This window comes from Bubalus kerabau, chromosome 15, assembly GCF_029407905.1.
Source record: "Bubalus kerabau isolate K-KA32 ecotype Philippines breed swamp buffalo chromosome 15, PCC_UOA_SB_1v2, whole genome shotgun sequence".
Classification (NCBI taxonomy): domain Eukaryota; kingdom Metazoa; phylum Chordata; class Mammalia; order Artiodactyla; family Bovidae; genus Bubalus; species Bubalus kerabau.
In genome coordinates, this window is record NC_073638.1 from 33427685 (window position 1) to 33445444 (window position 17760).

At 42.2% G+C, this 17760-nt stretch overlaps 1 protein-coding gene across 1 annotated transcript in view; it reads left to right on the plus strand.

Annotated features, from left to right (window-relative positions):
• Positions 1–17760, plus strand: part of CRTAM (cytotoxic and regulatory T cell molecule) — a 60694-nt gene that overhangs the window by 22252 nt on the left and 20682 nt on the right. The window contains exons 2-3 of the mRNA XM_055548427.1: positions 9413–9501; positions 17104–17247. Coding sequence (XP_055404402.1) covers positions 9456–9501; positions 17104–17247 — 190 coding nt within the window. The 5' untranslated portion in view covers positions 9413–9455. The remainder of the gene's footprint in view (positions 1–9412; positions 9502–17103; positions 17248–17760) is intronic.

Here is a 17760-nt window from a genome sequence, read left to right on the forward strand (position 1 = left end):
GCAAGAAAACTGGAGTGGGTTGCCATTTCCTTCTCCAGGGGATCTTCCCGACCCAGAGACTGAACCGAGGTCTCCTGCATTGGCAGGCAGATTCTTTACTACTGAGTCACCAGGGAAGCCATATCTTACCTGTGTAAATGTCTTTAATCTTCTCAACAACCCTATTCCAGATACTATTTTTGTTCCCAATTTACAAAAGAGGAAGGTGAGTCTTAGAATCAACAACCTGCCCAAAGTCACGTAGCTGGATTTGCCGGATCTGAGATCCCAGGCATTTTCAGCCTGGTTCCAGAGCCTGGGCAAATAGTTTTGAAATATTTTTGAAACAAATCTTAAGGAAACTATCTCAGAACCCTGAGGCACCTGGTGAATACTTGGATTCTTCAGAACACTGCTCTCATCCAACCCCCCTGCTTGCACATGAAGACACCAAGGGAAGTCATTTGTTCTGGGAGCTCTATGAACTAAGACCAGAAGCTGGCGCGTGCTGCTCTGCGGTCCGTTCCCCCAAACCACAGTTTCCTTCTGAAACTGGCTCTTACTTGGGTTCTGTTTTCAGAATGATCCGTTTGATTACATTAAGTTGTAGGCAGAAGCCTTAAGAACGAAAGCTGAGCTGGTCCTTTCCAAGTGCATCTCAGTTGCTTTGGTTCCCATGGGGATGAAATGCAGCCCCAGTCCCCCGAGGTCTGCAGATTTATGGAGCATCTTCAATGTGCTGCCCTGCTGGCCACATTGGATTCTGATTCAGACCTCCCAGTCACCTTACCCTGTGATTATTCTCCCCAGTTTACAGATGAGGATGCTGATTCCAAGAGACAAGTAGTCTTCTCAGGGCTACACGGCTGCTAGTGACAGGATCCAGGTGAAAAGTCCGGGTCTATCTGCCTCCTGCCCCCTTATCCCGCTAAGCTTTGCTGCTCCTGCTGCTGCTGCTAAGTCGCTTCAGCCATGTCCGACTCTGTGTGACCCCATAGGCAGCAGCCCACCAGGCTCCCCCATCCCTGGGATTCTGCAGGCAAGAACACTGGAGTGGGTTGCCATTTCCTTCTCCAATGAATGAAAGTGAAAAGTGAAAGTGAAAAGTTAAAGTGAAGTCACTCAGTCATGTCCGACTCTTAGCGACCCCATGGACTGCAGCCCACCACACTCCTCCGTCCATGGATTTTCCAGGCAAGAGTACTGGAGTGGGGTGCCATTGCCTTCTCCGTTGCTGCTCCTAGGAAGCCCTTTTCTCAATCAGTAACCAGTTATAGGGACTTTGCTAACGATCCAGCAGTTAAGACTTCATCTACAGGGGGTGCAGTTTCGATCCCTGGTCTGGGAGATAAGATCCCACATGCCTCACGACCAAAACATAAGACAGAAACAATATTGCAACAAATTCAACAAAGACTTTAAAACTGGTCCACATCAACAAATTATTAAAAGGAAAATAACTAGTTGTAGAGGCTGCTGCTCTGGTTTAGAAACTCCCCAAGCACTCCAAGTCAATGACAGTACTTGGAGAATCCAGACACAGCATGATGGGGCATCCCGTATCTGCAGGGAAATGCAAGTCAGGTGTCACCTCTGGGCCTGGCATTGGGAAAGGCCACGGATTTGTCACAGGAGCCATGAAAGGTCAAGAAGAAAGTTTAGGCCCCTCTTGAAATTGCAACAAAAACCCCAGAGACCTCTACACATGGGGAAATCCCCTGTCTTTTCTGACCCTTCAAACAGTCCATCTTTCACCTACTTGATAAATCTTTTCAGATTTTTTTTTTCTTCCTGACAACCTAGGTTGACCAGGATGATGATGTTTATTTCTCTCAAATCTGTCCCCCAACACCCCCACCCTATCGAATGCTACTTCCTATGAATACAAAAGTATATCATGGGGATTTCATAAAATGCAGATCAAAGTGACAAACGGGCTTTTGGCACTGAGACCTCCCACATACAAAGTGGTCAGTAGACACTTTTCCATTAGAAAATAATAGGAAGATGGTCACTCCTTGACCACGATGCTCCAACCTCACTTTTTCCCTCCACTCGCTAAGCAGCCACAGCTTGCTACCTTCCCCTGCTGAGCCCCCTGTGGGTTGCAGGCTGAAGTGAGGGTGTTGAGAGTGGGAGGGATGATGCAAACCACAAGGGCATGTCACTCAGAGCCTGCCTTGCAGTGTTTCCCCCACGGACCATGTCATCTCTGAGTCCAGTGGACTATTGTGACATTTCTCAAGGTTGGCGACCGGTTGATAGCACATCCGGGGATGAATACAGTTACATTCATCACCTTCGAGAGGAGAATTTAAAGTAAGATCTTCTTTAATGCTCTGAAAAGTTGTAAGACAAACATCCTTTCAGGCTCAGAGAAAAAGAGCAGTGTTTCTATCTCAACTAGAGGATTCAGTCTTCCTTTCCTTCACTCGCTCATTTGACAACCTATTTCAGATGCTGAGATGGAGATTTGTGTGCTGGGGTTTACAGCCGTGGCCTCAGGACAACACTTGTGAAGGAAGCCAGATGAGGCAGAGAGAGACGCTGAGCTCGGGCGGTGGCAACAAAGGTCTCAGCCAACCCTGATCCTGAAGGGAGCTCTGGAGCTGGACCATTTCTCTTTAGAGTTGCTCCACCTGCAGGCAAGGGCACAAGACCTTCCAGCCCCTCTCAGGGGCCCCTTGGAGGAGGTAATGGCTTGGATAAAATGGTTCTCCCCACTGGAGGCAATTCTCAGAGAAGGACCCAGCTAACATGTCCCAGCCTCTGCGGGAAGGAGGGGGAATCTGGGGAGCTCTCCTGAGTGTACACTCCAGGTGCCAACTAAGGACCAGCATTTACTTAACACCTCTTGCTAACCTTGAACTTTTTCTGTAAATTGGAAGATTATCACAAAAAGCCAGTGTGGTTCCTCTTATTTTATTTTAAAGTTTTGCTACAACTGATTCAATTTAATAATCAATTATTTAGCCTATCTCATGGTAAACAAACCAGAAGTCCATCTACAGGTGGGTGGGCAAGCTGGTAAATTCATATCATGAATTACTACCCAGCCATAGAAAGGAATGAACCCTCAATACATTATTTTGAGATGAACAGTGACAGAAAGCAGATCAGTAGTTGTTGAAGAGGGGAGATGGAGAGGGACAAGAGAGAGGATTACAACAGGCAGGAGGAAACTTTTGGGGGTGCTGGATATGTTCACTGTTTTGATAGTGATGATTTAATAGGTATATGCATATGTCAACATTTATCAAATTGTCCATTTTAAATATAGACAATTCATTATGTCAGTTATATCTCAATAACACTGTGTAAAAGATTCCTATGATCTTTGACTAAACAACAAAGCTACAGTAATCAAAACAGTACAGTACTGGCAAATGGATAAATGAAACAAAGCAGAAAGCTCAGAAATAAACCCACACACTTATGGCCAGTTAATATATGATAGAGAATGCAAGAATATACAATGGAGAAAAGACAGTCTCTCCAATAAGTGACATGGGAAAAACTGGACAGCTACATCAAAAGAATGAAACTAGAACATTTTCTAATATCATATTCAAAAATAAACTCAAAGTGGGAGAAGAAAGACCTAAATGTAAGACCATATACTATAAAACTCTTAGAGGAAAACATAAGCAGAACACTCTTTGACATAAATGGCAAAAAATATTTTTTGGATCCATCTCCTAGAATAATGAAAATAAAAATAAACAAATGGGACCCAATTAAACTTAAAAGTTTTGGCACGGTAAAGCAAACCATTCAAAAATGAAAAGACAACCCATGACCTGGAAGAAAATATTTGCAAATGATGCAAGCAACAAAGGATTGTTTTCCAAAATATACCAATACAAAAGCTCACACTGCTCAGTATCTAAAAAACAAACAACCCAATCAAAAAATGGGTAGAAGACCTCAATAGACATTTCTTCAAAGAAGACATACAGGGAGACAACAGGCACATGAAAAGATGCTCAGTGTCGCTAATTATTAGAGAAGACGAATCACCTCACACAGGACAGAATGGCCATCATCAGAAAGTTGACAAATAATAAATGCTAGACAGACTGTAGAGAAAAGGCAACCCTTCCATACTGTTGGTGGGAGTGCAAATTGGTGCAGCCACTATGGAGAAAAGTATGGAAGTTCCTTTAAAAACTAAAAATAGAGCTACCATATGATACTGCAATCCCGCTCCTGGGCGTGTATCTGGAGAAAATAATGGTTCAAAAGGAAACGTACCCCAGTGTTCACTGCAACACTGTTTACAACAGCCAAGACAAGGCAACAACCTAAGTGTCCACTGACAGATGGATGGATAAGACCTAGTATGATAAAAAGAAACTATCATGGGGGCAAAGAAAGTGGAGAATCGATTTCTCCCTCCCTGGGAGAGCAGAGGACAACAGCTAACTCATATAGTATTTACTGCGCGCGCTCAGTCGCGTCCCACTTTTTGCGACCCCAAGCACTGTATCCCACCAGACTCTTCTGTCCATGGGATTTCCCAGGCAAGGATACTGGAGTGGGTTGCCATTTCCTCCTCCAGGGGATCTTCCTGACCCAGGGATCGAACCCGTATCTCCTGCATTAGTAGGCAGATTCTTCAGCACTATTCCACTCACTGTGTGTACTCAGCCGCTTCAGTCACATCCAGCTCTTTTGCAACCATATGGACTGTAGCCCCCCAGGCTCCTCTGTCCATGGGATTCTCCAGGCAAGACTACTGGAGTGGTTGCCATGCCCTCCTCCAGGGGAATCTTCCTGATCCAGGGATTGAACACACCTCTCTTATGTCATGTGCATTGGCAGGCGGGTTCTTTACCACCAGCGCCACCTGGGAACCTGTGCACATCCTTTAATTCGCATATCAACCATGGGAGCCTGTATGCATCCTTTAATTCTCATATCAACCATGGGAGTGAGTGCTGTCATTCTACCCATTTCCCAGATAAGAAAACTTCAGGCTTTGATTCCAGAGAGATGGTTCCAGAGTCCATATTCTTAAACACTAATTACTATTCCTCTTTGAGAAGTGCTGGGCCTCAGAAGACAAATAGAATCTCCTCAGAAAAAGAAGGTCAGTTTCAGCAGATAGGGTAGTGTGAACCACAACACTGGAAACTGTGAGCATGAAACGTGCTGTGTGCTTGATCTAGGACAAGAATTGTCTATGGGTACATTTGGGGCAAGGGTGGAAAAGAAGGCTGAAACAGTAGATTGGGGCCAGAGTGTGAATGGCCTCGCACGACCCGCTAAACAATTTGTACTATAGCCTTCAGGCAAAAGGAAGCCGCGAAAAGCTTCAGAGCAGAAGAACAACATCAAATTTGCGTTTTGAAAGAGAATGAGGAAGTCGACCTGCCTACTGTGAAACACACACCTGGCAAATTTCATGTGTCTCCATTCTCAAACAAAAGCCCATTTGTTTCATGAATATTGTACTAAAACCACGTTACATCAACAGATTTGGGACAAACTGTGCTGTAGACTTAGGTTTCGATCTCAGAACTTCTTTTTTAAGACAGCGGAAGATTTTTTAATTCAAAACACAAAAAGCACCAATCATAAGAAGAAAAAGTGACAAACTGGACAACATTAGAACTAAGGACCAGGACACTGCGCAGCCACAGCAGGGAGCAGGCTCCATTCCGCGGTGGGGAATTAAGGGCCCACATGATGCGAAGTGTAGCCAGAAAAGAGAAAGAGGCTTTTAAGAGAGTAAAAATGTAAGCCACACACATGGAAAACGAAAGAGCTTATTTCTAGAACATACAAAGAAGCTCCATCAAGTAAAAGGCAGACAATCCTATAAAGAAAATGGGGAAAAGACTTGAATGAATACGTCACAAAAAGGTTACCCAGGTGACTGCTGCTGCTGCTAAGTCGCTTCAGTCGTGTCCGACTCTGTGCGACCCCAGAGACAGCAGGGATCCTCCAGGCAAGAACACCGGAGTGGCTTGCCATTTCCTTCTCCAATGCATGAAGGTGAAAAGTGAAAGTGAAGTCTCTCAGTCGAGCCCAACTCAGCGACCCCATGGACTGCAGCCTACCTGGCTCCTCTATCCATGGGATTTTCCAGGCAGGAGTACTGGAGTGGGGTGCCATTGCCTTCTCCGACCCAGGTGACTATTAAACACAAAAAAGCTGTCAACCTCATTAGACATCAGAAAAATACAAACTAAAATTACAATAAAACAAAGAGCTGAAATTAAAAGACAAACATGGGTGATAATGCAGAATAAAGAAACCCCCAAGGACTGCTGGTGGGAGAGTAAATTAACAGAACTTTATTTTTTTTAATTTAAATTTATTTATTTTAATTGGAGGCTAATTACTTTAAACAGAACTTTAAAGAGACACATAATTCCTAGGAAAGTACCCAAACAAAATGTATGTGCTTGAGGTCCAAGGGCCATGACAAAAAATGTTGAGAGCTTTACTCTCAGTGACTCCGAAACTGGAAACAGCTGTAAATGTCTACAAAAGAAGAATAGACAAAAGTGACAAATTTATAAACTAGAATATTCTACAGCAATGAAAATGAGAGTACTATATCTACATGTAAGAGTATGAATAAGTCTCAAAAACATAATATTGAATGAAAGAAGCCAAACACAGAAGAACACATGGTTTATGATTCCATTTATATAAGTTTCAAACACAGGCAAAACCATTTTTACAGTGTAAACATAAAGATATTATTAATCTTTGATTATCTTTGGGGAGGCAGGGAGGGTCTGATACAAGAGGGCTTCTGGGGTCCTTTGTTGTTGCTTAGTCACTAAGTCATGTACAAATCTTTGCAACCCCATGGACTGTAGCCTGCCAGGCTCCTTTGTCCGTGGGAGTCTCCAGGCAACCATACTGGAGTGGGTTGCCATTTCCTTCTCCAGGGGATTTTTCTGACCCAGGGATTGAACCCATGTATCCTGCATTGGCAGGCAGATTCTTTACCACTGAGCCACCTGGGAAGCCCTAGCAATGTTCTATTTTTTGACCTGGGTTATGGTTATTCTCCAGTCACCTGAGTCTTGTATTCATTAAGTCATTTCTACCCATTTCTCCACATTTTACCAACAGAAAACCTGATTTAAAAAGAGAGACACAAAGTGACCCTTCTCCAGGTCCTGAATTTAGTTCTGAAGAGGTCAAAGCTTTTTTTCCACCGGCTTAAGATGAGAACTTCCATGATGACACTTTTACTTTTGTTTCTTGTCAGTGATTTTTTTTTTTAACCGCCTCTTAAATACATTCGAGTTAAATGACAAGCTCAAGATCTGAAAAATCAAGCAGTAACTAAGTCCAGACCTGCTTCTGGTTTTGTGACAGCACATCTGACACCACTGTGTCAAGAGGAAAAATAAAGCCTTTTCCTCTTGTGCTCTGACAGGAAGGTTAGAAAATTCTATAGGGAAGAGCATTCTTCTAGGTGAAAACAAGCATGAGAAACAACTAACTAGCCACAGGCAATTCACACCTTTGAAGGGAGGCCCTGAGATACCTTATAGCACTTCCCCTGGGCTTCCTTAATGGGGAGCAGATCAAGTGTCACTCCAAAGCAGAGACAAGACATTAGTGGGAAAATCAAATGCTTAGAGAGCCAGGGAGCCATAGCAGGAAAAGCGTGAAGTTCCTGGAGGGAATCTCATGCAGGAGAGGGGGCAGGAATCAGACCAAATACTCAACAGTCTTGGTTTGAACTCTCAGTTCCGCCACTGACTGTGTCACCTCAACCAAACCCTTCAATTCTCTATTTTGAAAAGTGGTACAGTGCAACCTGAGCACCAAAGAACTGCTGCTTTCGAACTGCGGTGCTGGAGAAGACTCTTGAGAGTCCCTTGGAGAGCCAGGAGATCAAACTGGTCAATCCTAAAGGAAATCAACCCTGAATACTCATTGGAAGGACTGATGCTGAAGCTCTAGTACTTAGGCCACCTGATGCAAAGAGCCGACTCATTGGAAAAGACCCTGATGCTGGGAAAGACGGAGGGCAAAAGAAGAAGAAGAGGGAGGCAGAGGATGAGATGGTTGGATAGCCTCACTGACTCAATGGACATGAACTTGGGCAAACTCTGGGCAACAGTGAGGGACAGGGAAGCCTAGTGTGCTGCAGTCCATGGGGTCACAAAGAGTCGGACATGACTTAGCAACTGAACAACAATGCAATCTACTGATTCCCCACTTCTAGAAGCAAGTCCATACACTTCAATATATTCAACAAGGAGAACCTTCTATGGCCCTAGCCACACCAGCTAGTGGCAGAGACAGGGCTACTTCCCACATCTCTTGGTTTCAATTCCAGAAAACTCTCACGATCAGTGCTGCTCACACTTGCCTTCTGATACCTGGAGACCTTGTTAAATGTACCAGCAGCTACTCATTCCAGTGAAATTCTCATTAATCAGTCTGGAGTGGACCCTACCAGTCTGCATTTCTTAGCTGGCAGCCCAAGACATTTAAATCCTCAAACAATTTGAGAAACAGGACATTATATCCTAGTAAACTCCAAGCAAACTCAATTTTCTTTATTTTTATTCTCTTTCTATCTGTTAAATTAGGGGAAATATGTGAAAGACGTTTTTGATGGATATAATGTTCCCCACCCAAACTATCAATACATTTAAGAATATTAACATTAATTTCAACTAGAACCAGTAAATATTATTTCCTTTACAATTCTCTAAACATTGCAGACTAACCTATTTTCTAAACATAAGTCTATTTGTATTGTGCTGTGTGTCCCTGAAAAAATGAAATAAAGTCTATCTCAATTCATCTGGTTAATGAGACTCAAATACCAAAATTGCATATCATCACCCCCACTAGATCATATTCTCTTTAAACACAAGGCTTTACCTTTCATATCTGTTCATATCTTAGAGCAATACTTAACAAGATAGCTAGGTATGGATGGTGGATGAATGATGGAAAGGTGGGGGGGGGGGCAGTGAATGGATATATAGATTTTTTTAAATGAGTAAATATATGAATTAGTAAATTCTGCCCCCTGATAACTACAGGAAATTGTTGCCAGAGTTAGAAACATATTCACAAGGGTTCAGCAAAACTTGCCTGATTTAAATTGTTTAATACACTAGAAAAGTGAAAAGAAGTTGACATCACTACACAGGAACCTTTTCATTTCTCTCCCACCTCCTCGCTCTCCAAAAGCCCTCCAACTCACTGACTTATAAGGACTACCCACGTGCGGTAGAAAGATCTGTGCCACCAACACATCACTCCCCCGTCTCCACCATCGGGGTGACACATGTGGTCCCCTAAATGTTCCACCTGGAGGTATTTTGAGGGCAGCTAACTAAAAGGGGGCTTCCAGAGCCAATGGAGGAGGTGTGAGATGAGGTCACAGAGCCACTGCCTCCCTCTCTCAAGAGAAACCACTCTGCTCTATTTATTTCAGAACCCAGAGGAAGTCGACAAGTGTGACAAGGGCAGAGCACAGCATGTGGTGGAGAGTTTGCAGCTTGCTGGCGTGGTTCCCCTTACAAGGTAAGGACTCAGAGCTCGTGTTTTTTTGATGCTCAGTTGACCTAATGTTTGGGCACATCTATCAGTCAGTCTACTGCTCTCATAGAGGACTGACTGCAGAAGCAACTCAGGTAAATCTCTCACTTTCCACGTAAATCTCTCAGATTCCACTACGATTACACATTGGAGGGATGTTACAGGATGAATTGAATCTCGTGTTCAATTGCTAAAGGGTCTACAGAAAGGGTCATTGTAGTGTGTGTCTCCGTGGCATCTGGGTTATGGCAAAGTGTAACTAACAAGTGTACTACTGTCTTTTAAGGCTATACCAGTTGAAAGAGCATCAGTTTGGCATTTTAAAACCTTTTTATTCTTTGGTCTTACTGTACAGCACAGGGAACGCTGCTCAAACTTATGTGGCAGCCTGGATGGGAGAGGGGTTTGGGGGAAATGGATACATGTATATGCATGGCTGAGTCCCTTTGCTGTCCACCTGAAACTATCACAACATTGCTAATTGGCTATACTCCAATACAAAATAAAAGCTTAAAACAACAACAACAACAAAAAACCTCCTTGTTGTATAAGCCTGAGCCAAAAAATTTCTCTGAAACAGTTTCTACATCTTGAAATTAAAATGATAATGATGTTTGATCTACCAAACCCTATTGTTATAAGGATCAAATTTCAATTGTAAAAGTACTTTGAAAATGGCAAAATGCTAGACAACCCTGAATTAGTTCAGAAATCATGATTCCAGTGAAAATCTTGTGCTTATTTTTTGAGTCACTTTACATTTCCTTATTATTTGCAAATGTGATTTTGGATGCTTATTTCTAATGTTGCACTATGAACATTAAAGAAAGACACATAGTTCTTCTTAGTACAGGTTAAATCATTCCTACCCGGAAGTGGGGGCAAGATGTATTGTCCCTGAATCTCTGATTGCAACTTGTATCATTTTATTGCAAAGAAAATCACATATATACAGGGTTGCTTGTTTCCAAATACCTAATCTATAGTTATCTTCCAAGTGAAGCATCTCTCCTTTTAAATCTTCCTTCACCATAGAACTGCATCTGGAGAATGTACCTTTTATTTTATTTTATTTTTTTTTTTTTGAGAATGTACCTTTTAAAACTAGATTTCCTTATAGCTACCAAAGGGGAAAGGGAGGGGAATGAATGAATTAGGAGTTTGGGATTAACATATTCACACTACTTTATATAAAACAGAATATCAACAAGGACTCAATGTAGAACACAGAGAACTCTACCCAATATTCTGTAATAACCTATAGGGGGAAAGAATTTGATAAATATGTATAGCTGAATCATTCTGCTATACACCTGAAAACAACATAATATTGTAAATCAACTATGCTCTAATACAAAATAAAAATTAAATTAAAAAAAAAAACTAGATTTCCTATTTTACACAGTATTCCAATTTCCTACTTTATACACTTCAATTAGTGCTCTCCTTTTTGGTCCCTGTACCCTGAGGCACTTAATAAAGATTCAATTTTGGTAATAAATAAGTTTCTTCAATAAGTGGCTTGAAGAAGAGCTAATGCATTCATAAAAAGTACATGTAAGTGGCTAAAATTAGAATGCTTTCTATTATTCCAAAATGCAAAGCCTTTAACTGACCTTCACTTTTTCAGTAGTCATTTTCTTTCAAAAATACCTCACAAAAATAATGTTTTAAATAAAAACTACAATAATTGTGCCCTAAAATAAACCAAAGATAAGTCTTTTAGAATATAAATTACTCAAGTACTGTTTATAAAGAAAGGGGAGAAATGTATTTATTGCATCATGTACAATGCTGGGTACTTTGTGTTAATTTCATTTATCCTAGCAAAAAAAAAATGAGAGAGGTATTCATATCCCTAATTTATATATGATAAAACTGAGGTTACAAGAAGTTAGAAAACCTGCTAGTAACTAACAATGTAAATATCAGCAGAGCACATAGTAAAAGTACTATCTCAAGAAAGTTTTCAGGGAGAGTGTATGAATTGGATTGTGATAGAAAATATGTTTCTTGATGTGGTTCAAAAGTTTGAAAGCCAGTGATTTGCACAATATGGAAGATTCATTATTGAAAAATCCTCAACTGAAAACTCATCCAAAGGGGGCCATCCAGAGGGCATCTAGGGTCAATCGTATCTGAGAACCAGTTGCCCACTGTGTGTGTGCTGTGTGTTCAGTCCCTTCAGGTGTGTCTGACTCTTTACAACCCTGGGGACTGTAGCCCACCAGGCTCCTGTGTCTATGGGATTCTCCAGGCTAGAATACTGAAATGGGTTGCCATGCCCTCCTCCAGGAGATCTTCCCAACCCGGGGATCGAACCTGTGTCTGCCTGTGTCTCCTGCATTGCAGGTGGATTCTTTACCCACTGAGCCACCTGGGAAGCCCACTCTAACCTAATCTTACTCATGCCCATCAGGGTCCCAAACAGAATAGGAGCTGACCATGCTGCTTTCTTATCAGCAAAAAGGCAGGAAATCATCAGTTTGGGCAACATAAATTGCCAGCTGTTTTTAGCTAACTGAATTATGGGAAGATCATGACACCTTCTTTTACTGCACAACTTCTATGGGTGCCAAAAACTTATAGACCAAAAAAAAAAAAAAAAGACCTATAATCTTGGAACCTGCCCTCTCTTCAGGATTCCTACTGGCAGCCCCTAGGCTGGGTCAAACACGGTAAGAATGGAGAATTTTTCAAAATTCATCCCATTTTCCTATATTATGGATGATGAAACCCCACTAATTTGCACCCTCTATTCTGGTCATTTCATGGAGAGTAGGATGCATGAGACACTCCAGCTGCAGATGGAGTAAGGTCCTCTCAATATTTCCTTTGACCAGGAAAGAGTCATCCATTTACTGACATGTTGAGACAAGATTCTTTAAAGCTATACTGGAAATCATTCAATTTTGACAAAATTTGATTCATTTTCACACATAATCTTCTCTATTGAGTCTATCTAAAGAATAACAATGATGCCTTTTTGTAATGATCTGAATCCAAGCATGTTTTGCCTGCTAACCTCAAAAGGGGAACACAAATAAGGCTCTGATCTGAGACTTAACTCATTGTGTGTCTCTGATTCTAACTTAGCTCCAGTCTTTATTATTTAATGTAAAGTGAGCATCCTATTAATATATTTATTAGTGAATACACATTTACTCATATTTAGCCATTGATTGAACAAATACTTAAAATCTGAGATTGTGCTCAGCCCTGGGAATACAAACAACTTTTGTATGAGGAGTTTGTAATCTATCCACAAGAGACATACTCGTAACTGAAAAAGTGATGTGTGAAGTGCTGTAGGAGAAGTCTATTTAAAGCCTTCGGGGATCTGGAGGAGAGAGGAGGTCACTGAAGGGGAGAGAGAAGCGAAGGGCCAGTTGAGTTGGGCAGGTTTGACAAAAGTGGTGTAATTTGACTTAAGCTTTGAAGGAGCTAAGAAAGGCATTCAAGGCTGAGAACAGCATGGACAAAGGGAAAGGATCTTCTTGAATCCAAGAAGATCTTCTGGAGTTTGCAGGTGGCCATTTACATGGGGCACCTGAAAGGGAGTATCAGCAAATAAAACTGGAGAAGATAGAGGGTCCAATTATCTGAAATACTGGCCTGATTCATATAAGCAGTGGGAGCCACAGCAAATATTCTAATGAAGGGATCGATTGAATTTGTATATTTTATATGTAATTTTTTTTTAAGAATCTGAGTTCTTATTTTTAATTTTTGGCCGAACTGCAAAATCCCATGGCTTGTGGGATGTGGGATCTTAGTTCCCTGACCAGAGATGGAGCTTGGGCCCTTGGTAGTGGGTGTGCAGAGTCCTAACCACTGGACCACAAGGGAATTTCCTTTCATTGTAATGCTGAAGCAGATGAAAAATGGTAAGTTAGAGGGAGCAGAGGCTAGAAGGAGGTTACTGCAATGGTCCAGGAGAAAAACAATGGAGGCAGTGATAGTAGGGAAAAAGAAAAAGAGGAATGAATTGATTCAAGAGATGTTTTGGAGAGGGAAGAGGCTGGGGTGCCTCTCAGATACCTGGCATGCAGTGGCTTGGGATGAAAGTGATGACCACAAAGAAATGCTGGAATGGAGCAGGTGGTATCTGTTGCAATTCAATAATTGGGCTACTAAGAGAAAGAATCTTTGCCTTTCTTCAATCTGCCATGACGACCTATAGTAGGGTGGATACACTGCAACTCCCCAAACCTTGAGAAAAACCAAGGACTCTTAGGAACTGTGCAGATTTCATCTACAGGTGCTCTGGTAGGTGGTTATGACTGCTGCTTGCCCTTCAGCTTCAGAGTCAGTCACGTGTGCTTTGGTGTGACGCTATTCCACTCCTAGGAAAATTGGCTCACGGGATGGGGGGTGGAGATGATGGTGAAGGTCATACGTTCCCTTTCTACATATAAACCAACCACACAGACACAATCTATAGCCTTAGACTTAACTAGTGACCTCATGACACATGGCGGTACATGGATGGATGAACCCAGTCACGAAGATAATGACCAAGCCCAGAAGTCAATAATCCACTCAATAAACACGACCTACCAGTAGTAAGTGGTGACCTCCTAGGAGAGACATCACAGTGATTCATTGCCAAGCTCAGGATGTCCAGCATTTGGGAGTCACATCAGAGAACTCTGAAGACTGACAGAGAGAACTAACAAGTAGGCACAAGGCACTTGCTGTCTACGCTAGAAATGCTAAGGTGAATACGAATATAATATAAATGTTTTTAGAGCCTGCAGGGGAGGAAGTGGTGAGCTAAGAAGATACCCCACACCCAATCCCTTTGACAAAGAAGGTGAAAGTTTGACTCTAAACTTGGGTGAAAAAAAGATTTTAAAGACAAATTCCACTGTAGTTTTCAATAGCAGCAAGAGCATCATGGGGAACTCTTTTCTTAGAAGATGTGGCATCAAAACTTAGGTACCACTGTCCTTCTCTTCTACTCTTTGACATGACTTAGACACGTTAGCCAATATTTTTAAGTACCACAGCTGAAGCAGTGTGGTGCAGTGGCTTCTCACTGAGCTAGTCTTCCTTTCTACAATGATTTCCTGTCTCTGAATCAAACATGGGGTCTACATGACAACATTGCAAGAGAAACAGGCTTAGGAAGCCAAATGCAAAGCTAGGAGCCAAGAGCAGAGGAAATGACTGGTGTTCTAAGCCTCAGATGCAGTCCTTTCCATCTGGAACTCGGTACCTCTTCTGTGGTCAGCAGCCTGACCCTGACATCTCAACAGCAAGAGCAAACACTCATCTTGGGAGATAGAATTCTTTGCCATATGCTAAAACACCATACTACATTTTCATACAATTTTTAAGACACTGTAAGGATTAAATGACATGATTTAATTCATAAGCATGCATTCCCAAGAAAAAAACAATGATATATACACCTTTAAAATGGGAGACATTTATCCATAAACAGAGTGCACATAAATCTCACCTCTCCCTTCTCCCCCAGTGTGGGCTTCCTGTCTAAGACAATCATTTTATCAAAGGTAAAAACATTGGCAAAGCCTCTGAGTGTTAACTTCTTGCCCGAAGGATGAAATCAGGGGATGTTGCTTAACATTAGTTTTTATTCTATCATATATTTATGTAGTAACTGTCCTCCTCTCTGTCAATATTCTTATGAACAACAGGAGAGCAAAGATAGCTATCCATTGCCTGTATTACAGTGTCATCATGAAAGCCGGCATTAGACCATTACTTGCCAAGCTTGCACTGTGATAGTTTGTTAAGAAAGAATTGTAGATAAATATAAAGCACAGTCACTGCCCTCTCGCAGCTTCAATCTGTGGGAAGCAAGATCATGCACAAGGGCTAGAGATAAAGCAAGAATCATATAATGGAATGATACAGAACAGGTTGGTCTAGATTCAGATTCTTGGCTCAAGAGTTGCTTACCCTTAGAAGAAATTCCATTGTCATTTCAATGCATTTCTACTATTATCCTTATTACCCAATCATGGGTTGATTTTATAGATGAGAATATTTCCAAATGACCTGCCTAAGCAGAATTCTGGCCTATGCCTCAATGGTTTTTTTTTAAAACAATCTCTTTTTATTGAATCCTTGTTGTTCATTATAGTATTGGCTGATGATATGAGTATTTTTCCATCAGGACTCAAGCTAACTCTTTTCCCATGAAAGTCAATAAGAATACAATAATTTTGGGTGATTATTGCTGGAGGCTAGGTTGAAATTAATGACTTCAAAATGGAACGAACTAAAAAGTCTGTAACAGTTAATTCCCAGAGCTCTTCAATGTGCTTTTCCTAATACTTGAAATTTATCACAAGGAAATAAAGTCATTTCTTTTTCCTTTTTTTTTAACAGCTAAGATGATACAATAAAATTCATTGCATTTGCTATTCATATTTTATAACCCTATGGTATTCCTCTGTTTATAGACATGTTTTGTACTTTCATTAAGAATTTTTTCATCCTCAGGAAAAAGAATTCTTTAATTTTAAAGTTGAAAAAATAACAAATGGCAATAAATGTGCCAAATCAGCAGTAAAGCCAATTTATTCTTCTATCATTTTCTTCTTTGGGAGGATAACTTTGCAGCTGCTTAGAACTATTGTTTCTCATTCTCTGGGGGTTATGATTTGGGGAAATTACAGACTCTTACATGTGCCCAGGGAAAGCGCTGCTGTGGAATATTAGATCAGAAGAGATCCAAGAACATCCACCCTCTGGTGGAGAAGCTCTTCCACCCCAGGGGCTTACCCACTCCCCAGGAAGAGCAGCTCTGTAATTCACAAGAGCCCCAGAGGACATAACATTCTTTCTTAGAATCTGAGACCCACCCCCCACCAACTGTACTTGAAGACACGAGTCAGCCTTTTTATAAACAGAGGCCAGAAAAGCTGAATTTTCTGGGCTCTCATCACTTAGGTAGTCCGACCCAGTTTTATAAGCATTGGCTTAAACACCCACAGACCTGGGCACCGATGCCGTCTTGAGGACCTCTGTGACCTTGAACCTGTACTCCCTCATCATCAAGTGAGCAAAACCACTCTTCCTTTAGAGCAGGGCCACACAACCCCTGGGATCTAATGCCTGATGATCTGAGGGGGAGCTGCTGTAATAATAATGGAGTGCGCAATACTGTAATGCCCTTGAATCATCCCGAAACCATTGCCCCCTCCTCCATGGAAGAGTTATCTTCCACGAAACCAGCCCTTGGTGCCAAAAAGGTTGGGAACTGGTGCTTTAGAGTGTTAGTTTGAAAGCTGAGTTTAATATCAGTAACATGGAAGATACAGTTTCCAGCATATGGCAAGGCAAGTGCCTCACAGACGCTGTTCAGCTTTCCTTTCATCAAAACCCACCCCTTCACTCATGCTCCTTCAAGAGACATCTTGATTGCTCTAGCAAACTGCTTCCCTCCTCTCCTTGCAGTTTTTGGTGTTGACTTTGGGTTCTGTTTCTCTAACAAATGTATACAAATGATCAAACGATGAACAAGGTTGCCTCAAGTCTAAGCCCCTGTCTCAATTCAGGTGTAGTGTGGCCCATGCCAGTCTGACGGTCCCCAATTCTCTTCCTCCACAGAGGCCTTTCAGACCAACCACATGGAAACTGTCCCCATAGAGGAAGGCCAGACGCTCACTTTAAACTGTACCGTTTCTCAGGAGACCACCTCTCTGCAGTGGCTGGCCCCCTCGGGCTTCACCATTTTCTTCAATGAACAACCTGGTAAGTGAAGAAGAAAGAAACCACCGCCAGACCTCACCCTGACGGATTTTCCAGACAGACAGGCTGGTGGGCCAGAAAGTCAGCATGAGTCACCCCAATGGTGGGCTTGGCCCCACCTACTGTGACATGTAAATCGCACCCAGAAGCCTGTGTTTTACACACAGCTGCTTTTTTTCTGGCAGGAAGTCTGAAATGGAAACCCCACCAGCATGGTTGGTAAAGGGGGCTCAAATGACAAAGCCCGTTTCCACCATCCCACCTCACCCCCAGGTCACTTTTTGACTCTCAGCAGCCATGAAACCACCGACAGCCCAAGGACAGACGGCAGCAGACAGACAGGTGGGGCCCGTGGTCCTCGTCAGCCAACACGTCACCCCATTTCTCCAGCCAGGGGCTCTGCTTTCCACCTGAGCAACCCAGAGTCGCACATCAAAGCCCACCCCAAAACGGCTCCCCTTCTCCCAACGGTCTTAACAAAAACTCAGGATCACCGAGCAATAGGAATTGGGCACA